Here is a 20,398-nt window from a genome sequence, read left to right as displayed (position 1 = left end):
GAGCGAGAGAGGGAGAGGGACACAGAGGAAAGAGACACAAAGGGAACCTACAGAGACAAGGAGATAACACGTGACAAACAGAAAAAGACTAATAAACAAGGAGACACGGGTGAAACATAAAGACTAAAACTCACCCAGAGCATCCTGACCAACCGTGTCACAATCTGGTACATAAATTGCTCTATTACTGACCGCAAGGCACTGCAGCAGGTGGTGAAAACCGCTCAGCACATCACAGGGACTCCACCTCCTGCCACTGAGGATGTCCAGAAGAATAGATGTCTACGCCGAGCAAACATCATTCTCAGGGACTCCTCTCATCCTGCCAAGATACTCTTCCAGCTCCTCCCCTCCAGAAGGCGCTACAGGACCCTTCAGACTAAAACCAGCAGGTTTAGGAACAGCTTCTGTCCCACAGCTGTCACCCTACTGAACTCAGTCCCCTGCTGAACCTTTTCATCCACACTCACTCAATCCTTCTACACTCCTCCCCTTATCCCTCCTAGTGACCACGATCATTGCTGTCATTCATTCTCAACATTCACCATATTCTCACATTGGTTACGGCTATAGATTTTAGGACACTGACATACATAGTCTCTGTTATAATGCGTACACTGTTCACTATTACAGTATGTTCAGAGCGCTACGCTTCCACTACTGTAGATATATTCATAGCACTCTGTAGATCTGTTTGCCACACACTGGTACATCTATGTATGTATATATGTAGCACATCTGTGTATTTGTCCATAGTACATCTGTATATTTGCCCATCTGTATAGCAATGTAGAACATCTGTATGCTATACAGGGCATCTGTATATCTGTACATATGTATACAACAGTATACATATGTATACACAATGTACATTTGTCTGTAGCTCATCTGTATATTTGGTCTCTCTATACATAATTCTGTTCATAACTATTGCACCATTTATCCTGCCCTTATCTGTATATATCTGTATATTTGTTCTCCACTTAACTTCTCTGTATATAATCTGCTCTTATTGCACTTACTGCTCTTGCGCTTCTGGTTAGATGCAAACTGTATTTCGTTACCCTGTATTTATACATGTGTAATGACAATAAAGTTGAATCCTAATCCAAAACCCTAACTAATAATAACAGTACAGGAACTTAACATATTTCTAATACAACATAAGAAATCAAAAATACAAAATAAACTTAAAATATATTTTGTATTTTGATACTTTGTAGGTTAAAAGTATCAGTATTGGTATTGTATTAGCAATAATGGATCTGTATTTACTTGGTATTGTTTTTTTCTGTTTGTTTGTTTTTTTCATTTTAAAGCATGACATTATTATGTAGTTGTAGGAGTAATTTCTTGAACTAAGCAATCATTGTGGTGTACCAGTTTAAGATGAAAAAATATACATAAAATCAGGCCTTTACTCATGTGTTATTACTGCTCCAGCACAGTATTGACCTAAATTATCAAAAGTGAATATATACTTTAACTCACTGTATGAGCACCTTCTTTCCTCAGTCTCATTTCGTGAGGATGACAAGAAACAGTGTGGTTCTTGGACCACGACAACTTTGAGAACCTGTTCTCGAAAAATACCAGCGAGCTCATCAAGTGGTACTCTACCAATCTGGAATGTAACTGATTTGCTTTTTTCCTTTTATTAATTTGCATGTTTATGGACATCAGCTCGCTTTAACTCCATTCATTCTGACATAAACGTTTCTGCACTTCCAGGTGTTGATCATCATAGACGTGAAGCCCAAAGATCTCAGTCAGGCATACAGAAGTGTACATCTCCCTGGATGAAATCCATGATGTCAGTGAATGTTAAGTTGCACCAAAACATTTTGAGACGAGTATTAGTTTATTTATCCAAGACATTTAAACGTGTCACCAGTGAATTGAAAAAATAACGCTGTCTTGCCATCTAGTGGTGACAGTGTGCACAGCCTCACAATGTATGTGGTCTTCTTATGATGTGATTAAAAATGGCTTCAAGGACAGACATTGTTATTTTGCCTCCTTCTTTTCTTCTCTCAGCTGAAACATTCATCTCATCCACGTCTTTGAGCGTGCACACATCAATAGCCATCACTTCCCTCCTTCTGTAGCCAACCAGGATACTCTAGTCCCAAGGGAGAACCTGTCTGAGGATAAGGAAGAGTCTGATCAGCAGGAGGAAAAAGAGGACGAGGAACAAGACGAATAAAGTATCAGGGCAATGGAGCTGTTTCTGAGACCTACCGGGAGTATGTGGATAGTGAGTCAATGTCAAGATAGTGGAATGTGTGTACATACGTTACCTCAAGGCTAATTTTGACATGACGGAAACAGTTAAAAAAGTGACCCATATAGTGGATATAAAAACATATTTTTTCATGTAATTGGTTCTCAAAATATTTGATACTGATATGCAATGCTAGGCATACATCATATTTGACAATTATTGGATTATATAATAATCCAGAGGTGACTTGGTATCCAGAGGTTAAGGTGATAAATTCCCTGATTCTGGGAACTAATGTCCAATGAGTTCAGAGAGTCCATTAGAGCATTCATCTGGGACAGATGTGTGATACTCTTTGGCATCATCGTTGACCATAACCATGACCGGAAGTTGGAAAATTATGATTTGGAAGAAAACACTGATACACACGGAGAAAATTCAAAGAGTGTGCAGCCTCCATGAGTATGAGGATGGAGCTCATCAATCTGTTGCTCTTCGTTTATGATCTTTTTACAAGCTAATCATTCAAAAAACAAACAAACAAACTGAAAAATAAATCTAAAATTTGCTTTCGTACAATTGTGAGTTGAAAGATGCATTTGTAGCACCTGGTGACAAGGCTATGTGACATAATTTGACCATGATGCCTGGTTATTTAAAGGCAGAAAAGATAAATGACAACAGAAATATTATTTAAAACATTTTAACACTTTTCTGTCTTTCTTTCTTTTTCTTTTTGCACTTAGCAGGTGGTGCTGCAACACAGCCAACACCCCTACCTCCCTGCCCATGGAAACGTCTGGCTCAGGAAGCTTCTGGATGCCTATCACCAGATAGTTGTTCTCTGCAGAGACATAAAAGACAAGCTGAACCATGCAAATGCAGGCAAACAACTGAGCCAAAAGTCAACAACTACATCACAACAACTAAATTCATTAAGTCAACAAACCCTAACTAATTTAGACTCACCTGTTACAACAATGATCTCATTGCTCTTGGAGCGGACTCGGAGGGCGCTGAGATCATTCTGAGGGTCAATATCTCTGACTGCGCTTCTGGCCAATACCACAAGTTGTCGAAGCTGCCCTGCATATTGTAGAGTCATGGACTGATCCAAAGTTGATCTGATGGGAACACCTTAAAAGAAATTAATTCATTCAGAAATTCATCAGACATTCAGACTGTATTTTTAATATTTTCCTGGATAAATATTCTTTTTGGCAGAAGTGTAGTGCTTCCTGTTTGAATAGCTGAGAGCATCAGTCATGCACATGTTTGAGCTGTTACTTGTTTACACACACTGATCAGGCATAACTGAGCAAAAGTGATCAAACAGATTAAATTTACAAACATAAAGTCATCTGTCTGACCATTTTCATCAGTTCTTACATGGTGCTTTCAGTTCCCTCCTCCCTGGATATGTCTTCTCTCTCTGTTTCACACTATCCTGTGGGACTCTTGCCCACACACTCTAACTTTGAGGCCCTCTCACTCCCTCTCTTATTCTCTAGTGAATTTTGAATGTCACAGTTACAGATGTATCTGACAGCTCAGGTGGAGCGCAGGATTCATCCAGAGGAGAGCTGCTGTATTATTATTATTATTATTTATTATTATTCCACGGTGTAAACCTGGAATCTAACACCGAATCTAAGCACACATTTTTTTCTTCTTCTGTAAGCCATGTGAGGTTATGTATTTTTTAAAGTTAGTACTAAATACTGTAAGATTCAGACATTAATCTGCTCTCTTTTTTTTAATATTTTTTTTCTCTCAACTGTTGCATTTTCACAGATATTTAAATGTTCTATATTACAGATCTGAGAGAAGGAGAAAAACAAACCACATAAAAATGATTTTTGGCATTGCAGAGCTTTATGACTACATAATTTGACTAAAAATCTTAAACACTGCAAATCTATTATTTTAAAAAAATATCTCAGTTGCCTAATGCACCTTGTACTGTTGCTTCGCTGTAGTTATCTGAAAGGGAAACCAAGTACATATGAACTGCAATAATAACTGTGTCCATGGGCCAGATTTATTAATGCTCTCCTCTACAGCACAGCTATCTTTTGGCATTAAAAAGCAGCTGTTGGGATTTAATGAAGAGGCACAGTATCGGTTATGGTACTGAAAGCAGTTTAACAGTAAATTTAACATAGTAAAAGCTGACATTATATTGTTTTGGGGGTTTGTGACAGTTAGAGTGCTCAGTTATTTGGAATGAGAAGGCTAAATGTTATCAGAGAGTGTGTAATTTTAAATGGAAATAGACTGGTACTTACACTGCATTTTTCTACTTTAACTGAGCACTGAACGTGCTTTGTGGCGGGTGGATGACTCAAAGCTGTGAGCACAGCACTCTGTCCTGTAACACTTCATTCTGTCCTCATGTAGAATGTTTAGAGCTTAGTCCCTTTCTGGTCCTCTGTAGTAATAGTATTTTACTGAAACTGAGCAAAACTGAACTGCATTTCAGCTTTTCAACTGCATTTCCGCACAGAGATCAATACAAAATGAAAACATCTCTTCACACCTTTTTTCAGCAGTGTGTACACAGAGCGATTTAGATCGTTCTTCACACACATGCGGGGGGGGGGGGCTCACGATCTAATGGCAAACAGTGTTGGTGTAAGAAAACATGCAGTTACAATGTGTTATTTTTGTTCGGCAATAACTTGCTCCCTTGTAATCCTTCATGGAGCCACTAATATGTGCTGCTCTTTCTAGTTATTTACTGAAATGAACTGTCGATAGCGATCAGCTACAAAACTAACACCGTGCCTCTTCAGAAAACCCCAACAGTAACTTTTTGACACCAAAAGAGGGTTTTAAGCTGCCGCAGACCATTATTTTTGTCTTTTACCTTTATTAACTTTCTTCCATTTCAACGAATTATAACATCCATGAATATTTTATTTCCTCTCTGTGAAAAAAAGTGACAGAGCATCATTATGAGCAGTACTGCTCTGCTTTTTGGTGTTGCTTACCATCTGGATCAACGACTAGCGTTCCAATCACACCTTTAGTGGCTTCAATCCTCTTCATTTGTGCCTCAACTTCCTCACCCTGCTCAACCAAAAACATGATCAGGCGCACGTTTACATAAAAAATGTGGCTTTTCCAGAGCTGATAAAACTGTAATCAACCTGATGGTTGAGGGATTTCGTGTCCCATTTAAATTTAGAAAATGTTAAATATATTCTAAAAGAAAAAAGGACATTTTTATTAATATATGTGGCCTATTTACACCCTGCTTCTCGACTGTTAGTGGGATAACAAACTGGAATGATTCATAAAAATGTCTTACAAATATAAGCGGCAGCAGGCACACTCAAGTAATGTGAGTAAAGTCACCCCCATTTGACTTTACATACTTATCTGAAGTGTCATTCATTTTCAGATACTAAGTGTAGCTTGCTAGAATCAAATGACAGAACAAACACTAAGGCTTTCTGTCTTAGTTCATAATCCATCGTGATTGTGTGATTAGTTTCGTATAATATTATTAAAATGTAGTTAAGAGAAAATAAAAATATAACAAAATAAATGAACACAAAATTAAATATAAAGACAAGACTTCTACTTTGAGTGGTTATTTGATAGTGGTTTGTATTATTTCGGGTTGTAAACCTGTTATAATACTTTTATACCCTTAATGAGAACGGTAGCCGATAAGTACTGGCAGGTTGATGATTGATGTATTGTTGGTAAACATAAACATTATTAAAGTTATCATTATGTAGCAATGATAACTTTAAGCGCCTTGAGGCTTCTGCTGTTGTGATTTGACGCTATATAAATACAACTGAATTGAACTGAATTAAAAGTTGTTCATAAAGTCGTACCATTTCGTCGGTGTTCAATTGCCTTCTTGCTCTTTTTTGTGCGTCTCTACGGTCTCTCTGTTGCCAAGAGAAACGGAAGAGACGTCAGGAGCGAGCGGAAGTGTAGCGTAGCCGTCATTGTGTGGAGGTGTGTTGTGTTCTGTTTATTCTGCCTGCGAAAATGCCGGAGTTAGCGGTGGAAAATGTGGTCGTTCACCCCCTTGTGTTGCTCAGCGTGGTGGATCATTTCAACAGGTCAGTGAGATCTGTATTTAAGTTCAGTCTTATTATCAGTATTGGACTCCAAAGTGTCCTGAAGTGTGACGCCGCAGCTAGGCTAAGCTAAGGTTAGCCATGCTGAGTCAGAGTGCCGTTAGCTAGTTAGCTTCTGAAAGTGTCAATGTACTGTATGAGCTGTAAATGAATCCGCAAAACAGTGTTATTCATTAGCATTTCTACAAACTAATCCACATACCCGAACAGTTTGATCTGGTGTCATTAAACATGACGGAGCTGTGCACTGACTCTAGCTTAGCTTACAGGCTAGCTAACGAGTCAGGCTGTATGGGCTCCATTGATTACATTTTTACAGAAATCTGTGACGATAACAGCTTCCTCTGCTCGTTTCTTTTTTAAATTCTTGAATCTACAGGATAGGAAAAGTGGGAAATCAGAAACGAGTGGTCGGTGTCCTCCTGGGGTCATGGCAGAAAAAAGTTCTGGACGTCTCAAATAGTTTTGCAGGTAAAGTACATCCTCAGACATCTTTTCACCTTAAAATACTTGAGCCAAGCATCTACACTGTCAATTTCCACTGTAATATGTTGATATCTTTAGAAAATATATGTTCACGGAATGTGTTTTAGTTAGAACAGTCAGAAACGGACACTTTATGACTCCAGTGCCCGTGTTAGGTTCTTGATTATCTTATTCCCACATACCTTTTAACTTTATAGTCTACCAAGTCCAGCAGCATCTCACAGTCTGTATTTCTGCTTTATTTTATTTTCTTGCATTTAATAACCATTAAACATCTTTGTCAATTGAAGTAAAGAAATCTCAGGTATTCTGTTTGTGACCTTTGCTTTTCATCCTCATTTTGACACAAGCATGTCCACTAAACATATTGGTGACCAACCTGATTCATTTTCTGCCATGTTAATATAGACAAATGCTGTTTCTAAAGCAGTGATAAAACATTTGTTCAAACACCTATGTTTGTTTTCATTTTAAAGCTTAGAATCATTTTTATGAAGTTGTATGTGCCTGGACATGGCGCAGTGCGTTCATAACTCAGCAGCCAGGTTTTACCCAGATTGTCCAGACAACACATCATCACTACTAAGGGCTCAGTACACTGGTCACGTTGGTGACTTCATGTGCTATTAGTAGCGTCAGCACACAGCCGGTGTATAATTTAGCTGGTGCAGTGCTCTTCTGAATAATTGATCAGACAAAATCTCCACATCAGCGCTAATATAGGAGGAAGAGAAGTCAAAAGCAAAAATAAAGCATTTTTCCACAAAGTCTCATCTTTTCAGACTAATGCAACATCTCCCTTTGTATAAGCTGTGAATCTCTTTTGTACTGATATAGCATTAAAACAGTGGTCAAAACTGACACAGTTACACACTTGTGTCTTCAACTGTGTCTGCAGTGGCACAACACACCAGATTACAAAAATTGAGAGGTGCCCAGCTGGCAGAAACAGACTTGCAACAGCAGAGGTGACGTCAGTTTGGTGTCAGCTTTGCTATACGGTGGATATAATGGGGTCTTCACACCTACAAATCCCTATATGCTCTTGCTTCCCAGTATTTATCTGACATTCTCCTCCCCTGCACCATGTCCTTATTCATTTAATTATTATTTTTGTTTGTTCTAACTATTAAGCGATTACAGGACACCAGTGTAAAAATAAGTGATGTACCAGTTTAAGAAGATCTGTTAAGTCAGGCTTGACTTATGTCTCATTACTTACTGCTACAGTACAGAATATGTATTCTGAGCCAGTTTTTAACTCACTCTCAAGTTGTTTTTGTTTTTTTTTCCTCCCCAGTGCCATTTGATGAGGATGACAGGGATGACTCAGTTTGGTTCCTGGACCATGACTACTTGGAGAACATGTATGGCATGTTCAAGAAAGTTAATGGTAAAAGCAGTGCTTCTGTCTCTTAAATTAGTGTGTTTTTAATGTTAGTGTGTCATTCAGATTTTCATACTTTTGCGTTCACTTTTTCAGCCAGAGAACGAATAGTTGGCTGGTACCACACAGGACCCAAATTACACAAGAATGACATTGCCATCAATGAGCTCATCAAGCGGTACTGTACCAATTCGGTAAGTAACTGATTTGCTTATTCCTTGTATTAATGTGCATGTTTGTGGACATCAGCTCGCTTTAATTCTAATCATTCTGACATAAACGTTTGTTCTACACTTCCAGGTGTTGGTCATCATAGACGTGAAGCCCAAAGATCTCGGTCTGCCCACAGAAGCATACATCTCTGTGGAGGAAATCCATGATGTAAGTGATCGCTAAGGGGCAACAAAAGTCGGAACAAGTAGTTTGTTTGTTTGTTGTTTTTTTTCCTCAGATCAGATTAAAAAAATCTTAATTCATATGGGTAATTCCTTCTTTCTAGGATGGCACACCAACATCCAAAACATTTGAACATGTCACCAGTGAGATTGGAGCTGAGGAAGCAGAAGAAGTGGGAGTGGAGCACCTGCTGAGGTACTGAACAAACATTTGAATTTAAACACATTAATGCTACATAGAGATTTCAATAAACAAACAATAATTGGTATAACAGTACAGAGCATCAACTGTGCATTGCTAGGGCTGCACAATTATGGCAAATTTTATCACAATTATTTTGATTGGTCTTGAGATAAAAATTGATTGATTTTAGTGACAAAAATGTTTTTATTGGACTTTGATATAAACATAACTCTGCTTTCATGTTCCTGCTGATGTAAAAATCTCTGCATCAACATAACATTCATCCTCGTTCGCCTAAATTGCACCGCTCAGAAGAAGAAAAATAGAAATGAAGAAATTGGACCAAAATTTAACACACAATTAAATTAACCGGGCACTGCGTTCACTTTTACACTGTGCTTCATTTCTTTTAATTAAAACATTTTTGCCGACATATAAAATGTTTATTCAGCTGGCTTAAATGCAGAAAAGGCAAAATATAAAATCCTTTGCAACTGCATGGATGTGAAGTGACAAAGTTTGAAGTGACAAAGTTCTCATGAGTTGTGATATACCTCTTTATGTCCCATGCAATATTTAGTTGTTCTTGTCAGAGGGAATAACATATCTTTTGTCCACTGTGCTGATCAATTTCTCGCAGTCTTTGTTACTCAGTCTTTAGAGAACATGCGCCTCTGACCAAGTGTAATGTGGTTGTGCTGAGGATACATCACATTAGCAACCACTGCATTGTTTTTTGGCCTTAACATGCATAATTACACTGCAGTGTGGTTTTTTTGGGGGGGGGGACACAAATGAGGAGAAAATAAAAAAACAAGTTGATTCTTGTTTACATGTGTGAGCCAAATGTGACACAAAACCATTGAAGAAAAAAAAAAAAGTGCCAAGGCCTTCGCATCGTAATTTTATGATAATACTTGTGGTCACTGACTTATTGCTGCATCCCATCTACAGAGACATCAAAGATACAACAGTGGGCACACTATCACAACGCATCACAAACCAGGTTCACGGCCTAAAGGGACTCAACTCTAAACTGTTGGACATCCGCTCTTACCTAGAGAGGGTGGCTGCAGGCAAACTTCCCATCAACCACCAGATCATCTACCAGCTGCAGGATGTTTTCAACCTGCTGCCTGATGTAAATCTACTGGTAAGTTGTTTATGTTTGAGGTCTGTTTACTTCATGTTTAATCTGGCAGCTTTTTAAGTGCAAGAGATTATAAAACACGTATAGCTGTATGTTACTTTGGGAATTTCATGTTTGCACTAAATTAAAGATGTGGCTGTTACCTTTTTTTAATTTTCATTAAAGCTTTACAAATACTTTAATAATCAGTGCAGAAACGTAATAAGGAAAATTGTGTTTAGTGTGATGGTGTTTTTAAACAAAACTCAAAAATGAACTGGCATTTTCAATATCGTGATAAAATACTCATATGCCTTACTAATGTGTGTTTTTAATTGCTGTGATAAACAAAACCTTGGGTGTGAATATGAGCTGTGTGTGTGTGTGTGTGTGTGTGTGTGGGGGGGGGTCTTATCTTAAAATCTGTGGTCAAATACTGCATCAAATAGCAATATTAAATGTCTTTTATTATACATAATAAACTACTAAGATGTTTGCTGGGATAATATGTAAGTTTTTTTTATTTTGCAGGAGTTCACAAAAGCCTTTTACCTAAAGACCAATGACCAGATGTTGGTGGTCTACTTGGCCTCGCTCATACGCTCTGTGGTGGCTCTGCACAACCTGATCAACAACAAGATTTCCAACCGAGATGCAGAAAAGAAGGAAGGACAGGAAAAGGAGGAAGGCAAGAAAGAGAAGAAGGATGACAAAGAGAAAAAAGATGACAAGGAGAAAGACAAAGACAAGGAGAAGGAGAAAGCAGACGGTGCCAAGAAAGATGAGAAGAAGAAAAAATAGTGAGCATTCTTCCTCTGCGGTCCTCTCTCAAATCACACCGCCATCTTCTGGATGGTGCTCTACTTTGTGTCCACAGGCACAGCTCTGTATGTGGGTCTCGGGCTAAAAGTAGGACTCTATATGGGGAACGGTGTCATTTGAGATTTGGTCTCATGGTCACAAACGGCACTCTCAAAGACTTGTTATCCTACAGAGATGATGTTTGCTCGTCGGTGTTGGCCAATGTGAGAACATGCTGTGTCCTGTTTTCATAGTTGCCATAGCCTCGATGTTGCAAACACCCGGTGTTGCTTTTTTCTTCTTCTTTTTTTTTTTTGTATGTTCGAGGAAATGTTTCTGTATCACTCATTAAACTTGGATCATATTATAAGATGATTGTTCTGATTCTGTCTTTACATTTTTACACATTGTTAATTCTTTTTTTATATTTAAAAGCAGACGTGCTTGAAGTCACTGTTATAATTTTAGAATTGTGACTCCACTTATAATTATGGAAGGGAAAGTTAAGTTGGAGAAAAACAAATGTGCAAGTGCCTATGCTGTGTGTGTTTGTGTAAATTGGTAGGGCAGTTTTAACTTGACAAATTGCCAACTGTCTTGGGATAGTCAGCTGATACAGCTGACTTGTTTTAAAGTGATACTACATAAATACAGTAAAACTAGGCTTTGATTTAAATACTTAAGGCAAGAAAGCCAGGGGAATAATAAATGTCCCTGTAGAGAAACTGTTATTAATGGAGCATAATGGGGAAAAGAAAATACTTTAGATCATTTAGAAATTGCACACAATTTGTTTTCACATTTGCAGCTCATCAAGCAGATGATGCAAAGCAGTGTCCTCAGCAAAGGTTCTGACTAGTCTGAAAGACACCGCTAGCACTTTAGTGAGTAATAACCCAGTGCATTACCTGTTTCAGTATAACTTTTTCACACTTATTCTTTCATACACAAGTTTTGCATTAGTAAAGAATAAAAACACTTTAATTACAACTGTGATAATCATTTAACATTTCTGATTTTTTAAATTTGAATTAAGCTACAGGAAACATTTCTAGCACATATTGTCAAATTAAAAGCGGATTAATTAATGTATTGGGCTTGTCTGTGAAATCATTGCTGAGCACAGATGCGTGATAAAAGCTCGCGCACAGCTCTTTGATGAGGAGGAGCCGTCACCTGGCATGTTTTTGTTTTTTTAAAACTGCGTCATCTGCAGCTTCTCCCCAGCGCTGGAAGTTTCTCGCTCTTTCACTTACCAAAATATACGAGAAGTAGCAGCAGGAGTAACACCACCATAGCGCGTTTAAGCCCTGGTTGTGTGGGACAAATCAGATTATCGGAAAGACAAACTGGATTCTGACGTAAAGGGCTTAAAACCCGGCGGAGGAGCGTCGCGTGTGCCGCTCCAGCTCACAAGCAGTCCGTAAAAAAAAAAAAAGGAAAAGAGGAGAGCCGCTCGTGCAGCCTCCTGTCATCAAACCTCCACACACCCCTCCTCTTCCCCGTCTCTCAGGACCTGAGCATGACTGTTCAGATTTTTCGCTGCGACTGAACGGATCGGACGGCCGCCGGTGGTGTCATGGCTTCCTATCTGCAGGTGAGGCTGCCAGCTGCCGTCCTCTCTCCGGGCTGGGGTGTTTCGTACTTGTCGGGGTGTGGTTGTGCGCGGGGCACGGTAGGCCCTTTTAAATAGAAGGGAGGAGGCACGAGCTTTCCCCTCACAATCTAAGCTGTCATGCCTTTTTACCTTACCACCACCCTACCACTAATTCGCCCAGTAAACTGTGTAAACAGGTGGTTGAGAGGCTCGGTGTTGCCGGGGGTGGGGGGCTTCACTTTGATTTAACGCATCTTTGGCGCACATTATCTGTCAGTGCCAAATAGTTTGCGCATGTCAATTTCTGGTTCCAGATAGCTGATGATGAGAAAGGCCACGACCTGGACCTTTTCTGTGTTCCCAGACATTACGAGAACGATTTGGACAAGGTGATTATCCCACATGGACTCATCATGGACAGGTAAAGTGATTTGTCACCTCTCTGGCTGGGTTTTTTGTTTTATTTGTTTTGTTTGTTTGTTTGTTTGTTTGTTTGTTTTGGGGGGGGGGGGGGGGGGTTCACAGCAGACATCTTGGTTGCACAGGTGTACTGATGATGGGAAACTGCTGCAATCGTGAGGTACTTAGTGGAGCGGACTCGTGTTTTCAGAATGTGTGCTATGAAAAACAGGTGTGCACTATACAAAGTACTGCTACCCACAACCAGGGGTGGATTTGTATGTGGGTTTGAGGGCATATGAAGACTCGATGCCAGTAGTGCTAAAGTGCAAAATCACTTAAAGGATATTCTCCCCATCATTTAAGAACTAGGCTTCATTATGATTTACAGTGCTGTCACTCTTTCTCTCTCCCACCTCCTCTTTGATGCAGGACAGAGCGTCTGGCCCGCGACATCATTCGAGACATGGGGGGACATCACATCGTAGCTCTGTGTGTGCTGAAAGGCGGCTACAAGTTTTTTGCAGACCTCCTCGACTACATTAAATCACTGAACCAGAACAGTGATAAATCAGTCCCGCTGACAGTGGATTTCATTAGGGTGAAGAGCTACTGCGTAAGCCGCCTTTCTCATTTCATGGATGTGAGCGGAGGGAAATGGAGTTGGCAGAAGTACAAATGAGAGCATTCTTGTTAAAAAACGCTGCAGTGCAGAGGCATTTTGGAAAAGTAGATTTTTTTTGATAAAAACTTTCATTATGACGGAGTTTGAGCTTATGGATACTGTCTCATTTTTGTGTCCCCCCCCCCCCAGAATGATAAGTCAACTAACAATGTTAAAGTCATTGGAGGGGATGAGCTGTCCAATCTCTCAGGCAAGGTTAGTCTTTCTGTCACAGAGAAATACTGCTGTCTTCTTCATAGAGGTTTAAATTATTAACTTTGCTTCTGGTTTTTTGCTCTGCAGAATGTTTTGATTGTTGAGGTAAGCTCTTGTTATTATCATTCAGGTGGCTGATGTGGATTAAAAAAATCTACATCTAAAACATGATCTCTATTATTAGGGTTAAATAAAACATTAAATACTCAACATATTTTATTACTGCTACTGTAGTGGTTTTAAATTACAGTTATGTTTGCTTGCTTTTAACATTAAATATCAGACATGATATCTGATAAATGCTTATTTGTGCTTACATCTCTAATTCGACCACTTCCGGCCTTGTTGAAAGGATATTGTGGAGACAGGAAGGACGATGGAAACACTACTTTCCCTGCTGAGTGAATGTAATCCCAAGATGGTTAAAGTTGTAAGGTAGGCACCCTCAGATGCTGTTTATAGTGCATGAGACTGAATTACAGACCTCCACAGTAACTGGCTGGTATGTCTTCAGAGAGACAAAATGCATCTAGCTAACGGATACTCTCCTTTAGGACTGTATTAGAGATGTGATGTGACGGAAGGATGGAGCAGCTTAAGAGTTAATCTGCAGTTCTATTAACTGCACTGTGGAGGCAGAGGCCATTTCTCTGATGTATTCCTGATAGCTGGTTAAAACAGGAAAAGTGCTCAGCCCTCTGTTTGCACCACTTACAGTAGTTTGGGAGGGACATCTCTGTGGCTTTGATGTGTGCCGTGTAATAGTCTCCTATCAGTTTTTGTCATACCCATTTAAATAGAATTATAGACTTTTAAGGGGTAGTTTACCACAGGAAAAAATAAAACTCCTCCCACTTGAGTGTGATTTCGAACCATGTGATTATTTTCTGTTCCCCCTGAGGTTTTGCAATATCTACCACTGAAATGTCTTTCGAGCACACTGCAGCTGAACAGACACTTTTACAATCCACAAGCTTCTATTTTTTCAGTTAGAATTGTCATTTTCTAGAATCTACCACAGTAAAAAATTAATTTTGTGAAATAGGATTCCCCAGTTTTGTCTGTACATGGGTCCATAAGCTCAAAAAAAGAGTTTAATCTTGGACTGCAAATAGCCATCTATGGGTGGATGTAACGGGGCAGTGAAAGATGTAAAACGTGACCTGAACAGTCTTTGTTTTGATGACAGCTTTTTGTCTTTGACTTCCTCATAAAGCTTTCCGCATTTATCATTCTAGTCTCCTGGTGAAGAGGACCCCAAGAAGTTCAGGATATAGACCAGACTGTGAGAACCTCTTATTTTTCTTCTACATTCTCTGTGTAGTGACGAATGCTATGGCTCAATTTGTGACTTTCAGTCATTTGCGACTCTTCGAAGACCCAGTGAAAATTTTAATGAAGCAGGATTATAATTAATCTCAGGGAAATCTACTCTAAATGTAGCCGAGCCTGGCACTTATGTACTAATGCAAGCCTTATAACCCCCTGCTCACACCATCTATGATTATGTAATGCTTTTAGGTTTGAGTTGGGTAATCTCTTTAAGATCGTCCCTCAAGGACAGCTGTTACTGTAAGTGTTTTGACTTTCCGCTGTACAGCGCTGAGACCATAAAAGAGCAGTGACTGCTTGTTTATGTCAGAGCCAGTTTGTTGCTTGTTTTCTTCCAGTGGTCTTAAAAGTAGCTTCTGGTTTCTCTTATTTGTAACCCCTTGTATCAGTGATGTTACATAGGGAGATTTCCCCTTCTCACAGCTCCTAATGCTCCTATCACTGCAGCCACTTTGGACTTTACCTTTCCCATCTGCTTCAGTTGTTTCTTCTGCCCTTGCTAGTTCTCTATTTTTTGTGTGTTTCTTCTTAGTTGCTGTCGGCTGAGATTCCCACATCTATCACAGATGCACTTTGTTAACCACCAGTATGTCTGGTTGGTTGGTCAGCAGCTGCTTGTCTGTCTAGAAGTCAAGCTCTGATAGGACCTTGTTGTTATACTGCTATGATCAGAACTCTCCTCTAAGCCATCCTTTTCTATCCACTGGTAGTATTTCTTGATGCCAGCTCCTTCCTCTATCCGTTGATGGTACATTCCAGGAACAGATTTCCATAGGGGTTTGGTCATCCATGATAGTTCCTCGTCCTGTTCCCCAACTATCCTCAGTTGTCTGAGGTATTCTTGGAGTGGCTCTGACACTCCGGCACTCACTAATCCTCTCCGTTCCTTTTTTCTGTTGCTCATAGACCCTCAGGGTGCTAGACTTCAGGTAGAAAGCTCCGCACATTGTGAGGAGTTTTGGTATCTTGACATGAGTGCCATCTCTCTCCTCCTGTGGTCAGTTTATTATTCCAACTGGGTATCTGATGATCGATAGGGCACAGACATTGATGGCTTGGATCTTATTCCTTTTGTTCAGCTAGCTTCTTAGAACCTACAATACCTTTTGGAGGTATATGGCTGTGGCTGATCTTTGGCCTGTGGGATGTACAGGTACTTACAGTTGTCCTATATATCTGCTATTTTATCTTCTGGTGACTCCACCCCTTCATATCCATCGTATCAGCTCTTAATGATGAGCTGGCTTAGAGGGTTGAGGCCTATGTAGAACAGCAGTGGGGACACCTTGGTATATTCTGCATTTGATGGCAACTTGAGTGATTGCCTTCGATTTTGTTTCCAGTGTTGTGTTCCACCCACCCACTGACTTCCTGATGAAGGTTATTAGTATACTATTAGCTTTGTACAGTGCCAACCACTCCAGTATCCATGTGATTTTACTTATATAAATACATATTATAATGTTTTTTTTGTTTTGTTTTATTTTTTTTCCCCAGACATCGGTTTTGAGGTACCGGATGCCTTTCTGGTTGGCTATGCTTTGGATTACAACGAGTACTTCAGAGATCTCAGTGTAAGTGTTTTTTGGAAGTTGATTACTCAAGGTCTCCTATTATAAAGGTGATTTTTAACACAGATTTAGCTGGTTTGGGTTAGCGCAACATCCACTGGAGATGGCTGTGGTTCTAATAAAGCTGGCAAGCTGGCATAATACTGGACCCTAATTTGCATCCCATACATCCATTGGCATGCACGTTTGTGAATGTGTGTGATAGGGTGAATGATGCTTGTAGTAAAAAGTGCTTTGAGTGCTCAGAGTAGAAAAACAAACTGAAAGAAAAAAAATCATTTTCTCTAAGTGGGATTACATTTTCTTTAGCTTAGTTTGAGTGCACTAGTTGTGCCATAACAATGTGTGGACCAGTTATGCTTACATACATAGTCACCCACCAGAGGCCCAATTTTAACCTAATCATGACATTATTTAGGCAGACTGTTGAGGTTAGTTTTAGTCACTTTATCCTCAAAAATCTTCAAAGTGGAAAAGTATATTTATAGTGTTTTGTATAGTTACAGGATTGGGCAACAAATGATTTTTTTTATATGGTTGTGTAGTGTTGTATTAAAATGTTAAGGTATTTCTGAAAATAACTTGGCCTTAAATATTTGCTGCAGTAGGAATAAAAGAGGTGTAAAAAAAAAATAAAAGGCAACTGCAGTTTCAGGGTCCTGATGTTCTGCCTGCTTACGCACCATGAGGCTGCCATGTTTGGTGTCACTGGTTTTTAGTGAAACCAGTGCTATGATATTCACCATTTCTGTTGATGTTTTTTCCTCTTCTTTTCTTCAGCACATCTGTATACTGAATGACCAAGCAAAGGAGAAGTACAAAGTGTGAGCAGATGAAGTGCTGCAGAGGCCGATGTCTGAATCGCTGAAGACTTGGACCACTGTGATGAGCCTCGTTAGCTTTGCTGTGTTTTGAAACGTATTTATTTTTCTATATGCGAATCCACAAAAAGTGACTTGTGGGTTGTAACTAACTTTAAGAACATTTCTTTCCCCCCTTATAAGTGGGATTAATTCTGTATATTATCAATATTTTGGTTGTCAATTTATTGAATTTATGTTAAGACTTAAGGTGTAAATAACAGTTTTGAATAGAAGTGGAGATAAAGAATGTAATTAATTTGCTCTTATGGAAGTACACACATCTCAGGCTACTGCTTTATTTTCAGTGAGCTGTCAGATTATTTGTAGCCTTCGAATGTTTGAATGTTCCAGTTTGGATTTATACTGAAGACATATCCTCTCATTATGCCATAAAATGACTTGTCATGTACTGTATTTTTTGATTCATGTCCAGTGTTTTCACCAAGGATCTCTTTACAGCAATACAAATCCCAGTGAAACCTCGAGTCTTTTCTATTTTCCCAGAAGAGGGAGTAACACTGCATTTATGCATGTTTTTTTTTTTTTTTTTTTTTAAACGTAATAGGCCTACTTTAAACTAATTACAAAAACACACTACTTTGGTACTATATGAAATAGGAATGGCAAAAAAGTATGTGAGGGGGGTGTAGGACATGTTTCAGGGCAGCAAAACTGTGGTTAAGAATGACAAGTACAGGTGGGATTGCATCAGGGGGCTGAGCTGGAGGTAATCAGGATGTACAGGATTTGGAAATGAATACATCAGATGGACAGCTCAGGTTGAAGACGAGGCTAAGATGGTTTGGATGTGTGCAGATGAAAGAGAAAGGATGTTGAAGATGGAGCTGCGAAGCAGGAGGAAAAGAGGAAGGAGTAAGTGCAGTGGATTAGTGAGACAGAGGAGAAAGCTACACTATGGCGACCCCTAAAGGAGGCAGCAGAGAGAAGAAGAACGCGACAAAAATACCCTCTCTCGAGTTTCTCCGCAGTCATGATAATCTCCGTGATCCTATTAGAGAATGTGTTTTAAATTCTCAAACACTCTCAAAATACCCTTGTACTCTTTTTGAGGCTCAAGCATCAACACCAAACGCTTTTAGCTAATTGAATAACTGTGTCTAAAGCGGAAGTTGTCGCAATTTGACATCACATCCGTTTCTGGTGTTAGCTTAAACTCGGGTAGGAAGTAGCTGTCAATGAAGGGCGCATGGTGTTGGGAAAGTTTACCATTATACACGCATTAGCTTCTTTTTCTGAACTACCATGGACTGATTAGACTTAGCTCTGCTGCTAACGTTAGTTTCACTGTAAGCATTACAGTATTGTTTTTAGCTGTCAACGTTTGTTTTCCAAGATTTTCTGTTTATTTAATAATAAGTCGGACCGGAAAATCCTGTTTCAAGCTCACCTTCCAGATTGTTCAAGACTTGGACTTTAACCAGGTCACTCACTATCATGCACGTTAAAGAAGAGATTATAGGCATTTTAAAGCAGTTTGACATAGGAGATAAGTTTTCCTATCTGCCATTGCTGCCCAGAGCTTCTGTGCTGATCCCGCTGTTCGTGAGGAGTGGGCGGCTGTACACCTTGCTGACGCTGCGTTCAAAAGAGGTAACTTGAGTGGGTAAATGCGGTTTCTTCTCTATCTGGGTTCGCCACAGCATTTCATCTACCTTTATCTGACCCCTATCCCCAGCTTCCTTTTCTGTCACACCAACCCCGTGCATGTCCTCAACATCCTTCTCCAATGTAGGCACCCTCTCTTCTCTGCACTTCCAAACCGTCCCAGCCTTGCCTCTCTAACCCGAACTATCCCTTTGATGCACTCATTCCCAATCCTGTCCGTCCCACTAACTCCCCCCCCCCCCCCCAAAAAAAAAATCTCAAAAAGTCAGAACCACCGTCTCCAAAACATACATAAATACATATAGGTCGTCTCACTAACATCTTACAAACTTTCACTCTTGCTACTGTCTTTCCACGGGCAGTATTGTGGCAAGCACTGTTTCCTCACAGCAAGGTGATCCAGGGCCTGAACCCACCATCTGGCTGGGGTCTTTATGTCTGACGTTTTGCATGGCTACCTCCCATAGACGGCAGTTAGTGGGGTTATGTTAATGGATGATTCTAAATGGCTGATAGGTGTGAAAGTGAATGCAAATGATTGTGTCTGTGTAGCCCTGTAACAGACCTGTCCAGGATGTACCCTTCCTGTCACCCTGTAGCAGCTGAGATAACACTGAGTTGGATGCTATCTCTCAGTCACTGTCTTCATCTATCCTGTAAATCCACCTTATTTATGTTTGTTTCTTTGTAGCTGAGGACCAGTGCTGGTGAGGTGTGTTTCCCAGGTGGAAAGAGAGACCCCAGTGACCATGACGATGTGGACACAGCTCTGAGAGAAGCGGAGGAGGAGATAGGTCTATCACCTGATGACGTTCAGGTGGTCTGTACGCTGTTCCCAATCATTAATAAGGTAGAATAAAACAAATAATTTTCTTTAAGAGTATTGACTGACTTGAGTCTCATTCATTTTCTCAAATCACCCCCTCCTAATTGTCGTTCTTTGTCAACAGACCGGTCTGTTGGTGACTCCAGTTGTTGGCTTCATAGAGGAGTCATTTTGTCCCAGTCCAAACCCAGCTGAGGTCAGTGCTGTGTTCACAGTCCCATTGGACTTCTTCACCAGCAAGGAGGACCACCACTCTACATATGGTGTCGTTGGGATGTCGGGGCTGCTGCACTCATTTTATTTTGTGGACACTGATTCGGGAAGCCAATATCACATATGGGGATTGACTGCCTTGCTGGCCATCCTGGTTGCTGTCCTTGCTCTTAAAAAGAAACCCGACTTTGAAGTTGGCTTTGACTCTGAGGACCCACTAGCATTCTTCCAACAGATCCTACACAGAAGAATCAGTAAACTCTGAACAGCTTTTCCACAATACCTGAAGCCCCATTGAATTTACTGTATAATTTCTATGAATGTGTGTAATAATTGTTTGAAAGGATGTATATAAACTTTTCAGAGTGTGGTGAAAAGATGC

At 39.9% G+C, this 20,398-nt stretch overlaps 4 protein-coding genes across 4 annotated transcripts; 3 read left to right on the top strand and 1 right to left on the bottom strand.

Moving 5' to 3' along the window:
* Window positions 1–1,938: 1,938 nt before the first annotated feature.
* On the bottom strand, window positions 1,939–6,129 carry LOC134631476 (dynein light chain roadblock-type 2-like). Its single transcript, XM_063479862.1, has 5 exons — window positions 6,076–6,129; window positions 5,218–5,296; window positions 3,194–3,361; window positions 3,004–3,068; window positions 1,939–2,144 (listed from the first exon to the last, which is right to left on the bottom strand). Exons 1-5 carry the CDS (start codon window positions 6,076–6,078, stop codon window positions 2,079–2,081), a joined length of 381 nt encoding a protein of 126 aa, XP_063335932.1. The 5' UTR covers window positions 6,079–6,129; the 3' UTR covers window positions 1,939–2,078.
* Window positions 6,130–6,168: 39 nt separating this feature from the next.
* psmd7 (proteasome 26S subunit, non-ATPase 7) lies at window positions 6,169–11,086 on the top strand. Its single transcript, XM_063479861.1, has 8 exons — window positions 6,169–6,309; window positions 6,707–6,798; window positions 8,114–8,206; window positions 8,297–8,394; window positions 8,501–8,581; window positions 8,700–8,791; window positions 9,734–9,932; window positions 10,440–11,086. Exons 1-8 carry the CDS (start codon window positions 6,236–6,238, stop codon window positions 10,707–10,709), a joined length of 999 nt encoding a protein of 332 aa, XP_063335931.1. The 5' UTR covers window positions 6,169–6,235; the 3' UTR covers window positions 10,710–11,086.
* Window positions 11,087–11,930: 844 nt separating this feature from the next.
* Window positions 11,931–17,740, top strand: hprt1l (hypoxanthine phosphoribosyltransferase 1, like). Its single transcript, XM_063479860.1, has 9 exons — window positions 11,931–12,306; window positions 12,621–12,727; window positions 13,138–13,321; window positions 13,520–13,585; window positions 13,673–13,690; window positions 13,938–14,020; window positions 14,824–14,870; window positions 16,415–16,491; window positions 17,269–17,740. The coding sequence occupies exons 1-9, from the start codon at window positions 12,289–12,291 to the stop codon at window positions 17,314–17,316; spliced, it is 648 nt and encodes a 215-aa protein (XP_063335930.1). The 5' UTR covers window positions 11,931–12,288; the 3' UTR covers window positions 17,317–17,740.
* A 220-nt stretch (window positions 17,741–17,960) lies between these two features.
* nudt7 (nudix (nucleoside diphosphate linked moiety X)-type motif 7) lies at window positions 17,961–20,398 on the top strand. Its single transcript, XM_063479859.1, has 3 exons — window positions 17,961–18,962; window positions 19,669–19,827; window positions 19,928–20,398. The coding sequence occupies exons 1-3, from the start codon at window positions 18,807–18,809 to the stop codon at window positions 20,279–20,281; spliced, it is 669 nt and encodes a 222-aa protein (XP_063335929.1). The 5' UTR covers window positions 17,961–18,806; the 3' UTR covers window positions 20,282–20,398.

This window comes from Pelmatolapia mariae, linkage group LG7 (genome assembly GCF_036321145.2).
Source record: "Pelmatolapia mariae isolate MD_Pm_ZW linkage group LG7, Pm_UMD_F_2, whole genome shotgun sequence".
NCBI lineage: Eukaryota > Metazoa > Chordata > Actinopteri > Cichliformes > Cichlidae > Pelmatolapia > Pelmatolapia mariae.
This window is presented reverse-complemented; position numbering and strand designations above follow the sequence as displayed.

Bases quoted from the DNA above. Each gene is read 5' to 3' on its own strand.
- LOC134631476 (XM_063479862.1), bottom strand. The intron at 3,069-3,193 runs GTGAGTCTAAAT...ATGTCTCTGCAG, and splicing joins TGAGATCATTGTTGTAACAG to AGAACAACTATCTGGTGATA. The intron at 2,145-3,003 runs GTAGGGGTGTTG...CCTTATCCTCAG, and splicing joins ACGTTTCCATGGGCAGGGAG to ACAGGTTCTCCCTTGGGACT.
- psmd7 (XM_063479861.1), top strand. From the start codon at position 6,236: ATGCCGGAGTTAGCGGTGGAAAATGTGGTCGTTCACCCCCTTGTGTTG. The intron at 8,207-8,296 runs GTAAAAGCAGTG...TCACTTTTTCAG, and splicing joins CATGTTCAAGAAAGTTAATG to CCAGAGAACGAATAGTTGGC. The intron at 9,933-10,439 runs GTAAGTTGTTTA...TTTATTTTGCAG, and splicing joins TGCCTGATGTAAATCTACTG to GAGTTCACAAAAGCCTTTTA.
- hprt1l (XM_063479860.1), top strand. The intron at 12,728-13,137 runs GTAAAGTGATTT...TCTTTGATGCAG, and splicing joins CATGGACTCATCATGGACAG to GACAGAGCGTCTGGCCCGCG. The intron at 14,871-16,414 runs GTGAGAACCTCT...TTTTTTCCCCAG, and splicing joins TTCAGGATATAGACCAGACT to ACATCGGTTTTGAGGTACCG.
- nudt7 (XM_063479859.1), top strand. From the start codon at position 18,807: ATGCACGTTAAAGAAGAGATTATAGGCATTTTAAAGCAGTTTGACATA. The intron at 18,963-19,668 runs GTAACTTGAGTG...GTTTCTTTGTAG, and splicing joins TGACGCTGCGTTCAAAAGAG to CTGAGGACCAGTGCTGGTGA. The intron at 19,828-19,927 runs GTAGAATAAAAC...CTTTGTCAACAG, and splicing joins TGTTCCCAATCATTAATAAG to ACCGGTCTGTTGGTGACTCC.